The following is a 21,910-nucleotide window of genomic DNA, read 5'->3' as shown; positions in this document are numbered from 1 at the left end:
CATTCCCACTAAGATTAGATTAATAACAGAATAAACAAAGCAACATTACGAATCTAATTCCAGAGTGAAATACTAACTGCCAAGAAGAAAAATGGTGTACTCTTTTGTGTTTTGGTACCTCACACTAAGTACTGAACAAATCAATATAAAAAAAAATGGCAATGTAATAGATTAAGAAATGGTTACATAGACTAAGTTAAAAAAATAAAAAGCAAATCTCAGAACCAGGAAAGGTTTGGGGGTGACATAATTAAGGCATAAGCATCTACAAAAGGTTTTAATGGAATCACTTGGATGATCAGGATCATCAACAACAACAACAACAACAACATTAGATGAACAAGTGCTTGAACTCCCCACTTGCTAGCTTACATAGCTCATTGTAATTCTGCGGATCTACAAAGCAAATGTTGTCAACAGACTCAATACATCAAAATGGAACAAAGATCTTCTTCTAAAACTATCAGCAAACAGATAAGACGGAATCAGTGAATGTTACCAAAAGTGTTGCCAAAATTGGTCCAAGTCTCAGCACGAATGGAGTTATCACTCTCAGCAATTCCAATAACCTCAAGGTAAGTAGTAAGAGGAGGAGTTGTAGACGGTCCCCTAACAACGATCTGAAGATCATCAGTAGATTTCCCGACCACAGAGCCAGTGTCTGAACCGATCACTTGAATCACAGTTCTGACCTTTTGACCAATGTATCGCCTCAACAAAGCTCCGTTCACAAAAGCCGAAGGACTTGAAGTATCCATTTCTTTTATTTTTTTCGATCTACCAGTCAAAATATTCAGAATCGATTAAATCAATCAGTTTCATATCAACAACGATGGAGGAGGATAAAACCGAAAACAAAAGCAAATCTATAAAAGAGTTGAGGATCTGATAATATTTACCTTATTGGAGAAGATGAATCGTGTCGTCGAAGTTGGAAAATGATTTTAGCCCTAATCTCTCTGAGACTTTTGAGGCTTTGTGAAGAGAGAGTTAATAACGGAGACAATTTTGGGCGGGAAAAGAAAAGCTACAGATGGCGCCAAATAAATCTGATTGGGCTTTATTAATTTCTCTTGGCTCATTGTGTTTCGCTATCCACAATTTTTTTTTTGTTCTTTAATACGGACGGACTAACTCCAAAAACATTAGTTTATGATTATGATCATTTCAAAATGAAGTTATTAGATCATTTAGTTAGTTAATAATATTCAATTGCATTATTTAAATTTGAAATTACATATTACAAATACATATTTATATATAATATTATATAGATAAAGAAAATTCTTAGTTTTGTGAGGAAGAAAAGTTACATATTAAAAAGAGGGAAAAAATTGAGGATTAACTTTGTTGTATTAAAAAAAAATCATTTGTTCTCTTTCAATTTCTTAGTTATAGCAAAAGCTGCTCCTGCGACTGCAACGATCACCGCTGATATTATGATCGTCTTTTTTAGCGTTTTTGTCCCGTCTCTCTTTGCCTTTGCGTTTTCCCTTTTTTCCACGATTTTTTGTACCTTTTTCCACATTGAATTCGCGTATAGATTTGTCATTTGTGTACAAGATTAACAAAAGTGATAAAAGCTTGTAATATTTGGTAGTTAATTGAGAAACTCATGCAAAATCAACTCATCCAATAACTATGTCAATAAGGATATCACAAATCTTGTCACATATCTAAAGGATACCTTTTCAGAAGCGATCTCTGAAGAAACAGGATCTACTTGGAAATTTTTGTTTTGGCCAGGATTTAGTTCAGCTGCTGCATCGCCTTCTGGAAATGTTGTTGTATCCGTCGCCATTTTCACACTTTGTTTTAGGCTTTCTTTCTTTTTTCTTTGTTTTCTTACGAAAAAAATGTTTTTAACACAAAACAAAATGAAGATAGCTAGAAAATGAGGCTAAGTAAGTTTGGATTTTGTGGCTCTTAAGTCTTAATGCCTCTAAAAATAGTTTGGGGTTTGTGTTGTGTTGCTATGGATCTTTCAGCCATTCCATACGCTTTTTTTAGCACTCTTCTTAGAATTATTTTCCGCATTATTTGCTGATTCCACTAAAAAAACAAAATAGTGCATTTTTTACTTTTCATTGTTTTGATCTTCTTAATTAAGTTTAGTTTCGTATCGAATTACATTTTTTTGAGATACTATCATTTGAATTATGTTTTTAAAGAACGTATTCGTGAATATGTTTGCAAAGACTTGCAAGGAGAATACAAAGTAAATTTATTTTTTAACTATTTTTACAGAGACCATCATCTATGCCTCTGGGACAAAAGAGAGAGTTTTGATTTTCAAAACACACAAAATCAAAAGGAAGAAGCAGATCCTTCCAAAAGAATAGTTTTCATATGTTGAATCAGCCCATCCATCTGCTCTCTCGAATGCAACGGCGAAGGATACACAAACGCACAGTCCAATTTTCCGTCTCTAAGCGCATCGAAAACCGCAAGAGATGGTCCAACCCCGTGGATAGACGCGCACCCGATGTAATCCCTTACCCCGAGAGAAGCCAACTCAGGTTCTGGAGACTCGTCGATAACAGGATCTTCAAATATGGAGATGAAAGCCGTTCTAAGAGATGAGGAAGGCGTGAGATTAGGATTCTCAATGGCCTTGCACATTAAGAAATTGAGATCAGACATATCTGTGAAGTGCTTGTTCGAATTCTTTGCAGATGTGAATGAGTCGTAGCATCTCTTGGCTAAGTACCATAGCGTTTCTTCTCCGGTTATGTCGTGTGTGTGAAGAATCCCTGCATGGTAGAAACCTGAGAAACATAACAACAAAAATATCAAATCACAAACCATTAGATCAAATACAACAACAAGGACACTGTTTAAAATTACAATTTCTGATTTTCAAAGCCTAGACATAACTTGTTGCAACCAAGAACATCTATCTATACCTCATCAAATATATAAAAGAGAGAGCAGCAATCTTTATTATTGTAATTCTAAAAATGTTCATACTTACCAAAGTCATTTGAAGTAAGAGGAGGTTCAAGAATGGAACGACAGTCGGAAAGAGTCACCACAGCGTATTTCTCTCCTTGGTCTGGTGGTAGATTCTTCGAGGAATACGCAGCGAGTAGCCCCGAGGACGCTAATGCCGCCCATAGCTTTATCCCTCTTGCCTTGCATCCCTACAAAAATGTAAATTGAATGCTCCAAATCATCAGACACAAATCAATGCTTTTAAGCTTTAGCACAAAACCAAGATCCTCTTATTAGTCCTTTTGTGTTACAAATCAAATCTATGCATATGTAATTATTATGTCACACAAGTGATTGTCTTAACATTAATATAACAATAGTGCAACAATACACATTGCGGTTACTCCTCATATCTAATTATATTCATATAAATACTAACCAACATTATTTAATTGTAAACAAATATATATTAATACTCTTAAAACACGTAATTAGAATAGTAATTAGCACATAATCCGGAAATAATAATTGAGAGTGATGAGTGAGAGCAGAGTCGCTTACAGCCACAAGTTTGAGAGTCTCATCTCTTTCCAGTTTCAGCCTCACCACTTGCGATCTCCGATTCGGTTCCTCCGCGTCCACGAAATTCAAATTCGAGAACCTAAACGCGTTCAACGAGTAACCAAGCACGTCCATCCCACGCGCCCAGAACGGTTTATTCCCTTTCCCACTCGGGATCAGCTCCTCTATCGCCTTACCTAACCTCACCGTCGTCTCCTCCGCCACGGGACCGTTGCCGCGGCCATCGCCCGCCGCGGTCTCTTTCATAAACTCTCTCAGAAGCGTGACCGCAGCAGTCCGATCGCACGCCCCCGTGTTTAACCGAAATGTGAGTACACGCTGCTCTCCGTCGTCGGTCAGATCGTAGAGGCTGACGACGAACACGGCGGACTCGGAGTTGATCCAACGGTGTGGATCGATCCACGTGTTTTTGTTAAGCTCGTGTTCTAGGATGATCCTGTGCGGATCAGCGCGTGGATCGTCGCTGTCTCGGATGATCTGAGCGGTGGATTCGGAATCGAAGGGATGGATTACGACGCGGGAATCGGCGGCGGAGACGGCGAAGGAGAAGGAGTTGGCGGACGCGTCGTAACGGAGAGTGGAACGGAGGGTAGGATGGTAAATCTGGAGTTTGTCGAGGGTGTTTTGGAGATTTTGGAGTTTTGGTGTTCGGGAAAGTAAGAGAGCTATGACGGCGATGCCTGTGCCGCCGTCAATCGCTCTGCACCAGCTGTACTCAGTTCCTCCGACGGGTCGGGTCATGGACTCGGGTCGCTGATTCGACTCACTCATTATTGTTTGTTTGATATTTTAAGATTTTCTTGTTGGTTAACTAATATGGGAAGGAAGAAGATACAGTGACGTAACCTTTACTTGATTCCGGTTTAGTATTTTTTTCCTGGTTTAATTGATCAATTAGATTTGGTTTTGTAATTCGGGATTTACATTTTGGTCTTGTGTTGGTCACATTACTAGTCTTATTAGTTTCAAAGTAAGCTCAAGTTATTACTGGTGACCAACTATAAACCACCGTAAGATCTTAGATCATTGATTTTTTTAGTTGAATTGATTAATTTTTTCCATTTACAAAATGACTAATTAATTATTTATAACTCTATTTTTGCAGTTCAGGGACCTATCCGAACTATCATAAAACTTTTTAAAAAAAAACCAAAACTCTTACTACCACGCCACTTGGAGGATATGATGTGAAACATGCAACACTTCCCAGAGCAGGAAGATGTGTTTATCCATCATCTCCATGAGGGCCTCTTTTATGCTCACGATTCAAAAACCTTTTACGATCAAAATGATTGGGGAACATATGGCAGTAATTTCACTGTGACACCCACCAAATTAGTGGGTGCTTGAATGTACTTAGGATCCTTGGAATGTGGTCACCGTTGTTAACCTCGCATGCTCATAAGACATATATTTTCGAACCAAAACAGCGGAAAGTAGACGTCTTCTCGGAGAACTTGCATCTCTCATCCTCTGACTAGATCATTGATTTGATTTTGTTTTCCATAAATTATGGCTAAATGTGACAATAAGTATGTAATTCCATGTCACTATCTTATTTAATTGGATTTTGTATATTGTTTATTTTCAAGTATTCTTTTTGGCTGTTTTTTTTGGCTAAATGCACAAAAGTTAAGAAATAATATAAAAATCTAATCAATAGAAAAATATATGGTATAATTCAAAATAGTAACAAATTATTAAATTAAAAAAATTATGCTTAAATTTTTTTTATAAAATAAAACAAAAAAAAGTCTCATGCACAACTATGATAATATAACATTATATAAGAAAGAATATGTACATTGTCACAACATCTCTTCATCTCTCGGTGGAAAATACGAAGCTGTATAAGACGTTGTTAGCCGGTACTAAAATTGTTCATTTTAATATGAGAATACTATACAAAATCATAATTATCATAATAATTTGTCGTTTGATTATTAATAGAGAAATAGCAAATTTGACATACTATACAAAATCACAATGATCATATTAATAATCTGCCGCTTTATTTGTTTTTCTTCAAAGCATCTATGATATAAGTGGTGAATTACAAGGCAACACAAATATAAATCCATATGTAGTTCATGTATAATATGATATGTAAATTACACTTACATATGATATAAGTGGTGAATTATAATATGATTTTTTTCACTCCAACTAGAAGGTCATTTGCATACACTATTTATAATTTTTGATATTTTAATTTTTAACACATCAAATTAAAGCATATAGATATGATGGTGGTACTAATTAAGATAAATATATTAATTTTTATTTAGTTTGAAAGTAGTTACCATTGTGATATAAAAACTATAGTGACAAATATGTATGTACACATCACACATTAATTAATTATTCTGGAGAAACCAATTATTTGGTCACTATCTATTTTGATAGTATCTAGCCATAACGTAATTCTTCCAATCTTTTTGTTGCTATTTTAAGTTTTTAACAATTATTTTGTTTGTTGATGGAAAATTTGTCCTTTTTGATCATTTTAACTTCATTTTAGTTTGGGAGAGATACTTCGTTGTAAAAAGAAATTTCATTCAAATTACTTGAATTAGTGGATGACACATTGTAAAGTGCTTAGGGGAAACTGATGGTCATGCACAATATTGTTTAATTTAACTTAGTTTTAGATCAGATTTAGCGCCAATAGACTTATCCACTATTTTTCTTCAGTAATACTACTATTTAATTTCAATTTGTAATAAAATAGTTGTTAAAAATGGATAGAAAGACAACAAAAGTAAATTAATTGCAAGCCACATTCTGTACTTCTTATTTTAGAGTGAGATTAAGATTACTTTACGGATCCAACTTATCTTTAAAGTAATATATTTTCTCTCGTCGTTCCTTTAGATAAAAAAACATTGAATCAAAAAACTAATTTTCTTCATCACAGAGTTCTTTCTCTTTGTAAAGGTATATGAAAAAAAAAACTAGTGACACATCAAAAACAAAATCAAAATAAATTGTTGTGATCATATATAGGGTTTTGTTGCACCAATGAGTGTTTCAAAGTTCGTTTACGTAGTCATATTGATTGTTTTAATTAGTATAAGCAATAATGGCGTGGATGCATTTCACCAAGTTTTCAAGAGATTGCAATCTCAATCAACATCATTGGAGAAAGTGAGTCCTCTTCAGAGACCGGCTTATCACTTTCAACCTCCCCGCCATTGGATCAACGGTACATTGTGCCATCTTAATCAAAGTTCATATTTATTTGGTAGTAATATTATTTGCCAAAATACAATTATATATATATATATATATATAAACGAAATTGGTTTGAATTGATAAATTGCTTCTATTACTAAAGTTTCTATCAACCAGCAAAATACATTATTCTAAGTTTCTAACTTATTTTTCGATCGGTTTGTTGTTTTGCCATATACCTTCTTCGTGGCATTCTCGGCTCCAACAGATCCTAATGGTACGTAAGTCCATTACAACTTTTTATATGTATAAGTTCATTGCAAAAACATTATATGATTGCATGTAACAAAATACAAAAAATTGAAACAGCCCCAATGATCTACAAGGGAATCTACCATTTCTTCTACCAATACAATCCAAGAGGTGCGGTTTGGGGTAACATTGTGTGGGCGCACTCGGTTTCTAAGGACTTGATCAATTGGGAAGCCCTTGAACCAGCCATCTACCCATCCAAATGGTTCGACATCAACGGTACATGGTCCGGTTCAGCTACCCATGTACCGGGAAAAGGACCGGTTATTCTCTACACGGGTATCACCTAGAACCAGACTCAGATCCAAAACTATGCCATTCCCCAAGACCTTTCTGACCCATACCTCAAGAAATGGATTAAACCAGACGATAACCCAATCCTAAAGCCCGACCATGGCGAGAACGCATCCGATTTCCGTGACCCGACCACGGCTTGGTTCAACAAAAAACATGGGTATTGGAGAATGCTTGTTGGCTCAAGGAATAATCATAGAGGAATCGCTTATATGTACAAAAGTCGTGACTTCAAGAAATGGGTCATAACCAAACGTCCGATCCACTCAAGCAATAAGACCGGTATGTGGGAATGTCCCGATTTCTTCCCGGTATCTTTAAACGACAAGAAAAACGGTTTGGACTTCAGCTACGACGGTCCAAACATCAAGCATGTGTTGAAAGTTAGTTTGGACTTGACCCGATACGACTACTACACTCTTGGTAAGTATGATACGAAGACAGATCACTACATACCCGACGGTAACACTCCTGACGGTTGGGATGGTTTGAGATTTGATTATGGTAACTTCTATGCGTCGAAGACATTCTTTGATGACAAGAAGAACAGAAGAATTCTTTGGGGTTGGGCCAATGAATCCGACACCGTTGCAGATGATACCTTGAAGGGTTGGGCAGGAGTTCAGCTTATCCCAAGAACAGTTTTGCTCGACTCTAGCGGTAAGCAACTAGTGTTTTGGCCTATTGAAGAGATTGAGTCATTGAGAGGAAAGAATGTCCAAATGAACAACCAGAAAATGGAGAAGGGCCAACGCTTTGAGGTCCAAGGAATCACTCCTGCTCAGGTAAATTACAATATATTCACGTCACTTTTTAAGATTTAAGGTTTATAATTCACATTTTTTACGTAAATACAGGTGGATGTGGATGTGACATTTAACGTTGGAAGTCTAGAAAAGGCCGAAAAGTTTGTCGCAAGCTTCACAACCAAACCACTAGAGTTGTGTAACATGAAGGGTTCAAATGTGACAGGCGGAGTCGGACCTTTTGGTCTGATCACGTTGGCTACATCTGACCTAGTAGAATACACTCCTGTTTTCTTCAGAGTCTTCAAAGATGCCTCAACCAACAAGCCTAAGGTCCTCATGTGCTCTGACGCCAAACCGTATGTTTTCCTAACTCACTACATTAAATTGTGCATATGCTTTTGATTTGTTTACTAAACATATTAATCATATATATCGACAGTTCGACTCTCAAAACAGACACCGGCGCTGACGCCAAACAGAGGATGTATAAACCATCGTTTGCTGGATTTGTGGATGTCGATCTCGCTGATGGAAAGATCTCTCTAAGGAGTTTGGTATGTCACAAACTAATTCATTTTTTTCTAAATATGAACGTAGATATAATAAGAAGTAACATAAGGAACGGATTGACACTAATTATTATAAATAAATGCAGATTGATCACTCGGTGGTGGAGAGCTTTGGGGCAAAAGGAAAGACAGTGATAACATCACGAGTGTATCCGACAAAGGCAGTAGGAGAAAAAGCTCATTTGTTCGTATTTAACAACGGATCACATCCAGTGACCGTAGAAAGCCTCAATGCATGGAACATAACTATGCCTATGAAGATGAACCAAAGAGCTAAATAACCACCTCAGACTTTTGTTTTTTTTCGGTAATAAATTTCATTCATTCTGTTAGACATATTGTAGACAAGAAACTTGTTGTACATAGATTCTCGCTTAGATAGGCTAGAAATCTCAATTAAATCACACTTCTAGAAGGGCATTCTTACTTGCAGTTGCACAAAAAAGCTTTATGGAGCATAATGTATTCATAGTTAACTAATAGAGCGAGATGAAAGCTAAACCTGATTAATGTTCAGATTATCATACAAATACATTCTAGGTTTCCAAATTTTAATTTCCAAGATCAAAAACACCAAGACATGCTCAACTTACATTGTTTACCAATATAACAAGATGGATTCTCTTAATCAAGCCAAGTAGCTAATGCTACTGTAGATAATACGAGACAAACAATTGAAAACACAGTAAAACTACGAATTCAAAACTTCAAAACCGATAGAGAGTAATCTGGAATTAAGCATGAATATCTCATAACCGATTCAGAGTAGATAGAAAACCAAATCCTTATACTGATATTATCTTTTAACATCACTGAAACAAAAGAAAACAAACCCAATCAAAGGGAAGATAACAAAAAGAAGCAAGCAAAGCAAGAGATGAGATACTTGATACGTGTCTCTCTACTTGATCTTCTTCTTAGGCCTCAACTGCAAAAAGACATCAACAATAACAAAAAGTTGTTCAAATAACATTTCACAGGGTAAACAAAAAAACGATACCAAAAGATAAGCAAAGCAACAAAACCCAACCTGGTTGCTGTGACCACACTTCTTCTTCCTGCAGTTCACTGCCCTTGGGTGAAGACGAGCGTAACACCTGAATACATAACAACATTAGAATCATCTCTGACTTGCAACTATCGAGACCACAAAGAACCACAAACTATTCAAACAAAAACGAAATCGGTGATTTGCTATCGGACGGACTAATCTACTGGAATAAAACAAGCTTGTGCAACAATAAAGAATCAGAAAGTTCAACACAAAATCAAACTATAAACAACAACAAACATTTTGATAATCAAGAACAATTTTTTGCATATAAATGTACCATTCAAGAAAATCATCTGGAAAGATGAATATTTTGACCAGCTGACAAAGTTTGGAGAATGGAAATGTTATTATCGGGAACATTTATAACCTCTACATGCATTGACAATGGCTTGAGAAGCTAAGTTAATTCCCACAAACAACTAAACCCTAGCAGCACACAATAACCTAATTGCATCTGTATCAGCAAGGAGAAGTGAAGCTTACTTGCGGCAAATCATCTTGTCTTGGTTGTACTTACGAGCCAACATCATCAACGAAGGCTCAATGATACCTCCTCTGAGCCTCAACACAAGATGAAGTGTGGATTCTGATTACAAACAAAATGATTCATTCAGATAAGCTCGTGAAATGACGAATAAAAAAAAAAGGATTTGGAATGAATCGTTTACCTTTCTGGATGTTGTAGTCAGCCAAAGTACGGCCATCCTCGAGCTGTTTACCGGCGAAGATCAATCGCTGCTGATCCGGAGGGATACCTAAAGGAGAAACAAGTGAAAATGATAAATAAGAGATCTGAAAATTTCACAAATGTAAAAAGAGAAGAATCGAGACGAAATGATACCTTCTTTGTCTTGGATCTTGGCCTTGACATTGTCGATGGTGTCACTGCTCTCGACCTCTAGAGTAATGGTCTTTCCGGTTAAGGTTTTCACGAAGATCTGCATCTTTCTCTTTGTTTTTTTCGTCTTCCTCTCTCGCGTAGAGTAACCCTAAAGACGATGGAGGCGGCTCTTTATATCGGAATGTTCATTGTCTAGGGTTTTGCACTTTTATTAGGTTGGGTTCTGGATTTTTTTCCATTTTGTTACAGGCCTTTACTACAAATAGGCCCCGCCCAGCCCATTTAATAACTTTTGCAGTGTATATTTTTTTACTAAACGCCGAGTTCCACTCTCTGTCAACATTAAGGCCTTGACTGGACGTGGTTTTTGGTTTTAGATTTTTCAAAAATTCATCTTTCAACCATTCAACATTTTATGAAAAATGGTTTTCCTAAAAAAATAGGAAATCCAGATTTTTGATGATTTTACTAATTTTTTAACAAAATCCAAAATCCCACTTCAATGAGTAACCAAAATCTAAAAACAAAAATCTATAATCTAAAAACTACCTAAAATCTCTCAAACATTCATGGCCTAAAATTTTGCGATATTCAGAGGAAACAAGACATGTGATTGTTAGATAATGATCATTGGAATAATAATTCACATGCCATGGAGTAGCTTGACACAAAATCTACTCCTCCGGATCATCCATATCTTTGGCTTCAGCTTCCAAATACGTTTCTTTTTTATCACAAAATATATAGTGTTTGATAAAGCGGATAAAATCTACGGATTAACCGTTTTTTATTTATCATGAAATATAGTTTTTAGTGGTGAGGTTCAAAGAAAATCGCTCTAGATCAACTCCCGACTGTGTTTACATTACAAATAGAATTGGTTTACGAAAGTTTGTTGTCCGCCCAAAAAAATAGAGCAGACTAAATTGCTGATGGATTTGTCTGTGCTGATCGTCCTGGCCTCGAACAATGTAGATATTTCACAAGTTATTTTTAATATATATTTTTTTTGACTATGAACTGTTTTTAAACACAAACGTGTTGAATGGAGACAGATGTACATTATTGGACCATGTGCATGCGAAACGTCGTTATTATATCCAACACTAAACGTACTCTCCCTATCAAAAAAACCCACTCCATTCACAGCCACTCTCCTTGCTTCTCAAGCAATTTTCGCAAAACCCAAAACACAAACAAAATATATTCTGTGTAGTTTCTCACCACATCTTTCAGGTCCGTTCTCTTTCAACTTCTTTCTCTTTTTGATCTCTGATTTTGCGAGTTGAGCCAAAAGCATGGAGAGTGCGTTTTCTTTTTCCCTCTGCTTCGTCTTTTAAAAAAAATTTCGTCTTTTTTTAGGGTTTTAGATAAGAAAAAAAAAAGTTAAAGAAGAAGAAAAAGGTGGTTACTTTGTAGTTCCTTTTTAATTATATACCCGTTGATCTCGATCTGGGTATCATCAGATATCTAAAAAACTATCTGGATTTGTGTCAGCGCCGGAAAATGGACTCTGTTTCACGTGAACCTTCAACTTCGAAAAACCCTAAAGAAGGAGAAAACGATGAAAAGACCAAGACAGTTCCTTTCTACAAGCTATTTGCGTTTGCAGATTCGTTTGATGTCTTCTTGATGATCTGTGGCTCACTCGGAGCTATTGGGAATGGTGTTTCAATACCTCTCGTTACATTGTTGTTTGGTGATCTCATTGATTCCTTTGGACAGAATCAGAATAACAAAGACATTGTCGATGTTGTCGCAAAGGTATACCTAATTAATGGTAATGTTTTAAATTCAATTTTTTAGAATTCTTACTTCACATTTTATGATTATGTTTCTTTTTATAGGTTTGTCTTAAATTCCTCTACCTTGCACTTGGAACACTAGGAGCTGCGTTTCTTCGTAAGCCATAACCCTCTTGCAATTATTCATAAGATTATAAAGAATTAAGAAGAAAAGTTTTGTGTTTTTAGCATCTCCATATTGCATTATTTTACGTAATGATTAGTGAATTATAGGGAGGTGATGTTTTGTATGTTTTCGTAGAGGTGGCTTGTTGGATGATCACGGGAGAGAGACAAGCTGCGAGGATAAGAAGTACGTATCTGAAAACAATCTTGAGACAAGACATTGGATTTTTCGATGTCGACACAAACACAGGAGAGGTGGTTGGTAGAATGTCGGGAGATACTGTGCTTATACAAGATGCTATGGGTGAGAAGGTAATATATATACAACTACTAAAGAAACTTGGATATTGTGGTTTCAGACTTATATAATAACTAGAAAATAAATCTTAAACCTTAAACAATTTTTTGAAAATATACAAAGAAATTTTATTTCCTAAAGTAAATATATAAATAATTTAAGTTAGAGAATATTTGTATTTACTTTCATACATTTATTTATATTTATATATTTTTAATATATTATAATAATTATTATAATAATCTAAAACTAAATTATATCCCACTAAAACTTTTGCCAAGTACTCATCATTACAACTATTATTATTGTCAAATTTCAAAAACGTTTCACAACTTATTTGCAAAATATTTTACTTCAACAAATTCATCAAAGCAACATTTAATAAGTAACTACATATAAATTTACTCTATGTTTTAGCATTAAAAATATGTTTTTACACCCAAAATTATTTTATTGTTAAAGTATGCTTTTTATCGCCACCTATAAAATGTCTTCTAAACAAATTAAACAAATTAAACAAATTATAGTTCTTATATTACTAAACTTGTTTTGTGACGTAATTTCTTTAACCATGAATTTTTTTTACTCCAAAGATATTATCTACCCGATTACAATGATTTTATGACTAATCCAATAAAAGTTGAGAAACTGAAAAATGTTAATATGATATAAAAAATTAAAAATTTGAAAATTATAATCAGGATGATATATATAAGTCTTAGATAATTAGATATACAAAATAAAAACTTTATATACAATCCAAAATATGACATATGTCATAATCACGTTAAGGATCAACGACCTATTTACTATTCAGAAATATCTAATTGTACTTAAACAACTTAAAGCTATGACCTCGTCTCAAATATTCTCTAATCACAAATTCTCAACTTATTTTTACCCGAACCTAATTCAATAGAAAACCACATAAATCCGGTTTGAAACCAATTTTAAAATGGTATAATGTTCCAACTTCCCAAATTTGAAACCGCTTCTCAATTATTCGATCAAGCAGTTCTTTTTTCAATACCGTAATCAACATTATTCATAAAAGACAACTCTAAATTTTGACCAAAAACATCAACCACCGACTTATCTTCCAAACTTATAATGTTACTAACTATAGAATCAAATTTTGAACCTCCATCAGTGTCTGCATCCTCGATTAAATTAGCAGGCTTATATACTTCGATTTCATTTATTGCATCTGATAACTTCCATTGAAAAACTTGCACGAATCAAAAACCCACGCAATAGATCGTGAAAATTATATAAGAAAAGAAAAATCAAAGATCAAAGCTTTCGATACAAACATGTAATGTTATATAGATATAATGTTATTTTCTTAATTAGATATCCTATTATGTTTCAAAAATAATAATTATTTTGAGATAACTTCTATTATTCTTTTTAAATTTGTTATTCACTATTTATTTATTAATAAGCTAATAATATACATGATTAGTGAATTACTTTTTTATTTATACATATCAAAATCTTATCGAGAAAACACGTATAATATAAGTAACGTACAATGGAAAATAGATTAGTTTTGTTAATTTACTTTTTTGATTTAGAATTTTTTTTAGATATAAACATGTAAATTTTATTTAGATTTGATGTTATTTTCTTAATTATCTGTTTTAAAAAATAATATTTTTTTGACACATGTCAACATCTCATCAGTGTACTTGACACATGTCATGATCTTGTTAAGGGCTAATTTGAAAACCCTATTTTAAATATTTTTAATATAATAAAAAATTAGTTCAAACTTCAATTCAAGCATTTTTCCCAAGACTGCCAATCGGTTTTTCATGATTTTCATTTTCTTCGTTTTCTTCGCATGTGCCTTCACAAATCTTGTTGCAGTACTAAGTGTCATAAATTGGCTAACCATAAAGACATAAAATTTATTTATTTATTTTTTTGTGCAAACAATGACATAAAATTTAATGTGTTAGGCTATATAGTATAATTATACGACCAAATATGGATGACGCACATAGTATGAGAGAAATATATTTGCGGGACAAATGCGGTTTTTAAAGAATTAGCGGTACAAAGCAATTCTTGATTAGTGAAAAGAATGGTTCTGGTTCATAACAAAGTTATATATATATATATATATTGTTACTATAATATTTGTATGAGTAGATTAGTAAAAATATAAATAATTAATATAACTATAAACCTCTATATATTTTGTGTTAATTAAAAAAAATATTTAGAACCATAAATATCCAGATTTATTAAAATTAAAATATAGCTTCTTATGTAAATATTTTTTATGCCCAACTAAAAATTTTATTCATAAGTTATTCACATTTTGGTTATTTATTTTTTAATTTATATTTTAATAAAGAAAGAAGAGAAGAATAATGTTTTTTGTATATTTGTTTTGCCACAAAAAAAAAAGAATAGAGAAAGCATATGTGTATTGTTTGACCAAAAAAAAAAGAAGCATATGTGTATTAAAAATTATTAAAAAAACATTGTATTACTGTTACAGTTTCAAATCCGCTGGGTATAAGGGATGGTTGATTAAAAAGGTGGTCCAAGGCAAAAACTGTTGAGTAAAACCGCGAATCACTTTTTTTTTTTTTGGAAAAACACAATTTTTTTTTGTTTTTTGCATGAATGGTGACTTTAAGCGGTTTTCACAAAATCACATTCCAAAACCACTTTTATGATGTCTCCATTCACAGCCTAAGAATTAGGTTTGATTCATTTTTTGGTTAAATTTTGGTTTAGTTCACATACAAAATAATGTAGTTAAAGTTAAAGAGAATTTTTAAAATTTTTGCTTGTAATTTCAATTTATATTCCATGATTTAATACATTTTACTTTACAAGAAATTTGAGAGAAAGCATTAACCTTATGCATGGTGTTATTCAAAAAAGCTAAGCATAATCTTGTTTGACATAAATGATTTCAAACAATGTGATTTAATAATTTAGAAGTTATATTTTTACTAAAAAAAATTTCTGTAAATGTCCGCGGCGTAGCGCGGGTTCCTCCCTAGTATAGTATAATTATACGACCAAATATGGATGACGCACATAGTATATTTATTTTACCATGTAGTGGTTGAGAATCTTTTGTAAGAGTGAAACTTTGATATGGATGACATATAATATATTTATCTTAGTTGTTTTTTTTAAAATGTAATAAGATTACAATTATCTTACTCTTTCTTTTACAAAGCTTTAAAACTGTAATTTATGATCGTTAAAATTGACATGTGTCATGATCTGATGAGTTAATAACTTTGATATTTAATCGTTAAAATTGACACGTGTCACGATCTGGTGAATTTATAACTTTGATCTTTAATCGTTAAAACTAACACGTGTCACGAACGATCTGGTGAGTTAGTAACTAGGTTTATATAATATGATAATAACTGGATTTCACTTTAAAAGTGTGTTAGTAACATTGTATATTTCTTGCAGGTTGGGAGGTTTATTCAGCTGTTATCTACTTCCGTGGGCGGATTTGTTTTAGCTTTCATTAAAGGATGGTTACTAACATTGATTATGTCAACTTCAGTTCCTCTTAATGTAATGGCTGGTGCAGCCATAGCACTTATAGTCACTCGAACTTCTTCTCGGGGACAAGCCGCTTATGCAAAAGCAGCAGCTGTTGTTGAACAAACAATCGGGTCTATCCGAACGGTATATAAACCTCAATTTTTCTAAGATACAAAACTAACTTTAACTAAGATTTTGTTAGCTTAACCTTTTTCTTTTGTGTTTTTTTTGTGTTGGTTTAAAAGGTTGCTTCTTTTACGGGAGAGAAGCAAGCTATTAACAGCTACAAGAAGTTGATAACATCGGCGTATAAGTCAAGCATTCAACAAGATTTCTCAACTGGTTTAGGATATGGAGTAATGTCCTTTGTGTTTTTCAGCAGCTATGCTTTGGCTATATGGTTTGGTGGGAAGATGATACTGGAAAAGGGGTATACTGGTGGCGCTGTGATTAACGTCATCCTCATTGTGGTTGTGGGTTCGAGGTAAGCTGTCTCGACAATCACATCTATATATATATTAGATCATGTCTTTTGCACTTCCTAACAATCATGTTCTGTTTTTGTCTTGTTTAGGTCGCTTGGGCAAACATCTCCATGTGTAACCGCATTTACCGCGGGTCAAGCTGCAGCATATAAGATGTTTGAGACGATCAAAAGAAAGCCTTTGATAGATGCTTACGACGTAAATGGAAAGGTTCTTGAAGATATAAGAGGAGACATTGAACTTAAGGATGTGCATTTTAGTTACCCTGCGAGGCCTGACGAGGATATATTCGTTGGATTCTCTCTGTTTATCCCTAGCGGTGCAACAGCAGCATTAGTAGGAGAAAGTGGAAGTGGCAAATCCACGGTGATTAGTTTGATTGAGAGGTTTTACGATCCGAAAGCCGGCCAAGTACTCATCGATGGAGTTAATCTTAAGGAGTTTCAGTTGAAATGGATCAGAAGCAAAATAGGATTGGTTAGCCAAGAACCGGTTCTGTTTTCGTCGAGCATCATGGAGAATATCGCATACGGGAAAGAAAACGCGACGCTTCAAGAGATTAAAGCAGCAACGGAGCTAGCAAATGCGGCAACGTTTATAGATAAGTTACCTCAGGGGTTGAATACAATGGTAGGAGAGCACGGGACGCAGCTCTCCGGAGGACAGAAACAGAGGATAGCGATTGCGAGAGCTATTCTTAAAAATCCACGGATTTTGCTTCTTGATGAAGCAACAAGCGCGCTCGATGTAGAATCCGAAAGAGTCGTTCAAGAGGCTTTAGATAGAGTGATGGTTAACAGGACTACTGTAATTGTCGCACATAGGTTAACCACAGTTAGAAATGCCGATATGATTGCCGTAATCCACCGCGGAAAAATAGTGGAAAAAGGTTCGCATTCTGACTTGTTAAAAGATTCTGAGGGATCTTATTCGCAGCTCATCCAGTTGCAAGAGATAAACAACGGTCAAGATGCCAAACCATCAAACATATGTTCGGTTATTAGCCTGGGTGAAACCTTGTCGGTTGGAAATAACCTTGGTAGCAGTAGCCAACAAGTAAGCCAAGAGGAAACTGAAACAGTGGGTAAAGAACCACTACCAAAAGTATCACTCACCAAAATCGCAGCTCTAAACAAACCTGAGATCCCGGTTCTACTTCTAGGAACCTTAGTAGCGGCCATTAATGGCACGGTTTACCCGCTTTTCGGGATTCTGCTTTCAAGAGTCATCGAAGCATTCTTCAAACCAGCTGAAGAGTTAAAGAAAGATTCAAGATTCTGGGCGATAATATTTGTAGCTCTTGGAGTAACTTCGTTGATCGTCCCACCGACTCAAATGTATCTGTTTGCAGTAGCTGGAGGAAAACTGATTCGAAGAATTCGATCAATGTGTTTTGAGAGAGCTGTTCACATGGAAGTTGGCTGGTTCGATGAGCCACATAACTCGAGTGGTACATTGGGGGCAAGGCTATCTGCTGATGCTGCTTTGATTAGGGCTCTAGTTGGAGATGCATTGTCTCTAGCGGTTCAAAACGCTGCATCTGCTGCGGCTGGATTAATTATTGCATTCACTGCCTGTTGGGAATTGGCACTTATAATCTTAGTGTTGCTTCCTCTTATTGGTATCAATGGTTTCGTTCAAGTCAAGTTCATGAAAGGATTCAGCGCCGACGCAAAGGTCTTTTTTTTTGTTTATTTCGGTTTTGTAAAAGTCCTAGGTTTTGTTTTCTTGTGGATCAAGAAAACTTACTCTGGTTTTGAATAAACTTTGCAGTCGAAGTACGAGAAGGCCAGTCAGGTAGCGAATGATGCGGTGGGGAGTATAAGAACAGTTGCGTCCTTCTGCGCGGAGGAGAAAGTGATGCAGATGTATAAGAAGCAATGCGAAGGTCCGATTAAAGACGGAATAAAACAAGGTTTCCTCAGCGGATTAGGGACTGGGTTTTCCTTCTTCATTCTGTTTTGTGTCTACGCAACAAGTTTCTACGCGGGGGCTAGATTGGTTGAAGACAGCAAGACTAGTTTCAATGATGTTTTCCAGGTAACAACGTATATATATTCCTAATCATTGCTTAAATATGTGTGTGATCTAGCTAGTAATGAAGAAGAATGGACTAATGGATCTTGTTCTAGGTGTTCTTTGGGTTATCTATGGCGGCGGTTGGTATCTCTCAGTCGAGCTCTTTCGCTCCAGATTCTAGCAAAGCCAAGGCTGCAGCTGCGTCGATCTTTGCAATCATCGATAGGAAATCAAAGATAGACTCGAGCGATGAGTCAGGGACAGTGTTGGAGAATGTTAAGGGAGATATCGAGCTTCTTCACTTAAGCTTCACTTATCCGGCAAGACCAGACATTCAAATCTTCCGCGATCTTTGCTTAACCATTCGTGCAGGAAAGGTAAAAAAGAAAAAACCCTAACTATCTCTTAATTAGGAATTTATAAGTTTCTGATCAACTTCTTCGTTTATCTTTCAGAGGGTTGCTTTGGTAGGAGAAAGCGGGTCGGGGAAATCCACGGTGATCTCACTGCTGCAAAGATTTTACGATCCGGATTCGGGTCATATAACCCTAGACGGAGTTGAGCTCAAGAAGCTGCAACTGAAATGGTTGAGACAACAAATGGGACTTGTGGGACAAGAACCTGTCTTGTTCAACGACACGATTAGAGCCAACATTGCTTATGGCAAAGGAAGCGAAGACGCTGCAACCGAGTCTGAGATCATAGCCGCTGCAGAACTCGCCAATGCACACAAATTCATCTCTAGCATACAACAGGTAGGGTAGAAAAAAAAAACAGAATATGTTTACAAGAGCTCTGTTTTTTTTTTGTTCGAAACTTACTTACATCACAAGCAATACAATTATTAGGGTTACGACACAGTTGTGGGAGAGAGGGGGATTCAGTTATCAGGAGGACAAAAGCAGCGCGTGGCTATAGCACGTGCCATCGTGAAAGAGCCGAAAATATTGCTTTTGGACGAAGCAACGAGCGCTCTTGATGCGGAATCGGAGCGAGTGGTTCAGGATGCGCTAGAGCGAGTGATGGTCAACCGAACCACGGTCGTGGTGGCTCACCGGTTATCGACAATTAAAAACGCTGACGTCATCGCTGTCGTTAAGAACGGTGTGATCGCTGAGAAAGGTACTCACGAGACGTTGATCAACATCGACGGTGGAGTTTATGTTTCGCTAGTGCAGCTTCACATGAACGCTGCTATCTGAGCTAAAAACTTCAGAGTTTTGGCTTCTGTCAAAACTAGTTTATATGTGCTTTGGTACTTTTGTTGTTGTTGTTTGTGTGCAAGTATATGAAGTTGTCACTAGCATATTATAAAGTATAAACTATTCGTTAGTTTCCCTTTTTCTAAATTGAGATCTCAGCGATTGGCAAGAACCAGTTCCAAATCTAAGAGTTTTGAAAGATGCTAGATTGTGAATAACTGAATATCTTAAGGTCATATAAGATAAGATTCAAAGGTGTTCAGAGTTGAGAAAATAACAAAAGCATGGTAAATCCAAAACTCTTTTCATTCTAAGAAAAGACAAAATAAAACATTAAGAGAGCTAAATATAGAGTAGAGCCAATAAAGGGATCCCAGCAACGCCAAGAAACTCACAGCCTCCTTCCTCTTCTTCCACTCTTCCTTCGAGTACTGTCAGTTGGGATTGGAGTCACATCCTCTGAGGAAAAAACAAGAACAATGTGAGTGGTTTTATTTAATGAAAGATACACTCATTAAATAATTTTGATCCCAGCAATGCTCTTTTAACAAAACAATTTGTAGATGAAGATTTGATAATTTTACCAATGCGACCAATTTTCATGCCAGAACGGGCAAGGGCTCTTAGAGCAGACTGGGCACCAGGACCGGGGGTCTTGGTCTTGTTACCACCAGTGGCACGGAGCTTCACATGTATGGCAGTGATTCCGAGTTCCTAAGTTGCGAAAATACAATCACAAACCGATTACACATTTACAAAAAGGCTCACTATTAGCTTGGTATTCAATGTATTTTCTTGGCTTGTACCTTGCATCGCTGAGCGACATCTTGTGCAGCAAGCATAGCTGCATAAGGTGAGGACTCATCTCTGTCGGCTTTCACCTTCATTCCACCTAAAGAAGTTGAAATCAAAACATCAATTTAGCAGCCAATTGTGTAATCAAGAACAATGCAATTTCTCAGATGAAAAACGATTTCCTCAAAAAGATAGAATCCTCAAACAAGAAGACTAAAGACACTTCAGCTCACACCCAATAGAGATGACCATAATACCAGAAACTACGGTATCTAACTTGGTTATATTAGCAGCCATAGCAATTTCTGTGATGATAGAATGGATTCCTCAAAAGAGCAGAGACTAAAGAAACTTCATTTCACACTCAATAGAGACTACAAAGGTTCATAACAATATACACAACAGCGTCTTAGTTAACAAAAGGATCATCTCAGGAGGTTCTTACATCTATTAAAGGATTCAGAGAGAGAGTTGCAATATATACTTACCAGTGATGCGAACAAGTGTTTCCCGTCCAGACAAATCAGTCACGTGCTGCAATTTCAGATATACAAATTTCAGTAACATATATATGGAGATTTTGGTTTTGCTCAGAGAATTAAAAAAACAAGGACACAGAAGAAGCAAAGCCACTAACAATGAAAGTGTCGTTGAATGAAGCAAAGATGTGAGCAACTCCGAAGACATATTCTCCTTCACGAACAGTTGGTCCTAGTGTCACATTCTCCACCTTTGGCTCTTTTGTCTTTCTCTTCGACTACAATATTCCACACACACAGAACAAATTATCATTAAACCCTCAAATCGATAAATTCATTGCTAGATCTAATATCCAAATCTTTCAAAAAAATTCAAATGGTTTCAGATCGGAATTCGAAGAAAAGGAACATTTTCTCACTCTAAACTACCATACAGTACCATAAATGGAGCTCCAGATTATATCTTCTAATCACTAAAATCCATGAAACACAAGCTAAATTAAGACGAAGCTTACCATGGTTTCGAACGGGATGTAGGATGAAGAGGAAGAAGCAGCAACTAGGGTTTTTTTTTTTTTTTTGTTCCGCCTTAAGCTAGCAACAGAGACGAACCAGAATAGCTGCTTTAATAGTTGAAATTTTTGTTAGGGTTAAGTAGTATTATGTTACGGCCTAATAA

The 21,910-nt window shown here is 35.5% G+C and overlaps 6 protein-coding genes and 1 pseudogene across 7 annotated transcripts; 2 read left to right on the top strand and 5 right to left on the bottom strand.

Moving 5' to 3' along the window:
* Window positions 1-146: 146 nt before the first annotated feature.
* Window positions 147-1,025, bottom strand: LOC104791520 (replication protein A 14 kDa subunit A-like). The gene is made up of 3 exons (XM_010517432.3): window positions 900-1,025; window positions 500-777; window positions 147-396 (listed from the first exon to the last, which is right to left on the bottom strand). The coding sequence occupies exons 2-3, from the start codon at window positions 756-758 to the stop codon at window positions 332-334; spliced, it is 324 nt and encodes a 107-aa protein (XP_010515734.1). The 5' UTR covers window positions 759-777; window positions 900-1,025; the 3' UTR covers window positions 147-331.
* Window positions 1,026-1,194: 169 nt separating this feature from the next.
* LOC109125295 (uncharacterized) lies at window positions 1,195-1,914 on the bottom strand. The gene is made up of 2 exons (XM_019226940.2): window positions 1,688-1,914; window positions 1,195-1,516 (listed from the first exon to the last, which is right to left on the bottom strand). The coding sequence occupies exons 1-2, from the start codon at window positions 1,799-1,801 to the stop codon at window positions 1,367-1,369; spliced, it is 264 nt and encodes an 87-aa protein (XP_019082485.1). The 5' UTR covers window positions 1,802-1,914; the 3' UTR covers window positions 1,195-1,366.
* Window positions 1,915-2,207: 293 nt separating this feature from the next.
* Window positions 2,208-4,580, bottom strand: LOC104791518 (uncharacterized). The gene is made up of 3 exons (XM_010517430.3): window positions 3,496-4,580; window positions 2,975-3,143; window positions 2,208-2,768 (listed from the first exon to the last, which is right to left on the bottom strand). The coding sequence occupies exons 1-3, from the start codon at window positions 4,285-4,287 to the stop codon at window positions 2,308-2,310; spliced, it is 1,422 nt and encodes a 473-aa protein (XP_010515732.1). The 5' UTR covers window positions 4,288-4,580; the 3' UTR covers window positions 2,208-2,307.
* Window positions 4,581-6,453: 1,873 nt separating this feature from the next.
* On the top strand, window positions 6,454-9,023 carry LOC104791517 (beta-fructofuranosidase, insoluble isoenzyme CWINV2-like; annotated as a pseudogene). Its single transcript, XR_015559624.1, has 6 exons — window positions 6,454-6,721; window positions 6,959-6,967; window positions 7,060-8,081; window positions 8,154-8,401; window positions 8,485-8,599; window positions 8,701-9,023. The product of XR_015559624.1 is annotated as a beta-fructofuranosidase, insoluble isoenzyme CWINV2-like (transcript).
* A 297-nt stretch (window positions 9,024-9,320) lies between these two features.
* LOC104791516 (ubiquitin-ribosomal protein eL40z fusion protein) lies at window positions 9,321-10,769 on the bottom strand. The gene is made up of 5 exons (XM_010517428.3): window positions 10,510-10,769; window positions 10,337-10,423; window positions 10,152-10,254; window positions 9,645-9,711; window positions 9,321-9,542 (listed from the first exon to the last, which is right to left on the bottom strand). Exons 1-5 carry the CDS (start codon window positions 10,610-10,612, stop codon window positions 9,516-9,518), a joined length of 387 nt encoding a protein of 128 aa, XP_010515730.1. The 5' UTR covers window positions 10,613-10,769; the 3' UTR covers window positions 9,321-9,515.
* Window positions 10,770-11,671: 902 nt separating this feature from the next.
* On the top strand, window positions 11,672-20,104 carry LOC104791515 (ABC transporter B family member 11-like). Its single transcript, XM_087454085.1, has 10 exons — window positions 11,672-12,273; window positions 12,357-12,411; window positions 12,556-12,731; window positions 16,174-16,395; window positions 16,497-16,735; window positions 16,826-18,413; window positions 18,510-18,776; window positions 18,869-19,132; window positions 19,211-19,510; window positions 19,604-20,104. The coding sequence occupies exons 1-10, from the start codon at window positions 12,016-12,018 to the stop codon at window positions 19,955-19,957; spliced, it is 3,723 nt and encodes a 1,240-aa protein (XP_087310211.1). The 5' UTR covers window positions 11,672-12,015; the 3' UTR covers window positions 19,958-20,104.
* Window positions 20,105-20,165: 61 nt separating this feature from the next.
* On the bottom strand, window positions 20,166-21,871 carry LOC104791514 (small ribosomal subunit protein uS11x). The gene is made up of 6 exons (XM_010517426.3): window positions 21,747-21,871; window positions 21,390-21,509; window positions 21,241-21,286; window positions 20,764-20,849; window positions 20,542-20,671; window positions 20,166-20,416 (listed from the first exon to the last, which is right to left on the bottom strand). Exons 1-6 carry the CDS (start codon window positions 21,747-21,749, stop codon window positions 20,349-20,351), a joined length of 453 nt encoding a protein of 150 aa, XP_010515728.1. The 5' UTR covers window positions 21,750-21,871; the 3' UTR covers window positions 20,166-20,348.
* Between the last annotated feature and the right edge of the window lie 39 nt (window positions 21,872-21,910).

The sequence above is a fragment of the Camelina sativa genome, chromosome 6 (genome assembly GCF_030686135.1).
Source record: "Camelina sativa cultivar CO46 ecotype springtype chromosome 6, ASM3068613v1".
In the NCBI taxonomy this organism is placed as follows: Eukaryota; Viridiplantae; Streptophyta; class Magnoliopsida; order Brassicales; family Brassicaceae; genus Camelina; species Camelina sativa.
The sequence above is the reverse complement of the archived record's forward strand: the minus strand, read 5'-3'. Positions and strand labels throughout refer to the sequence as shown.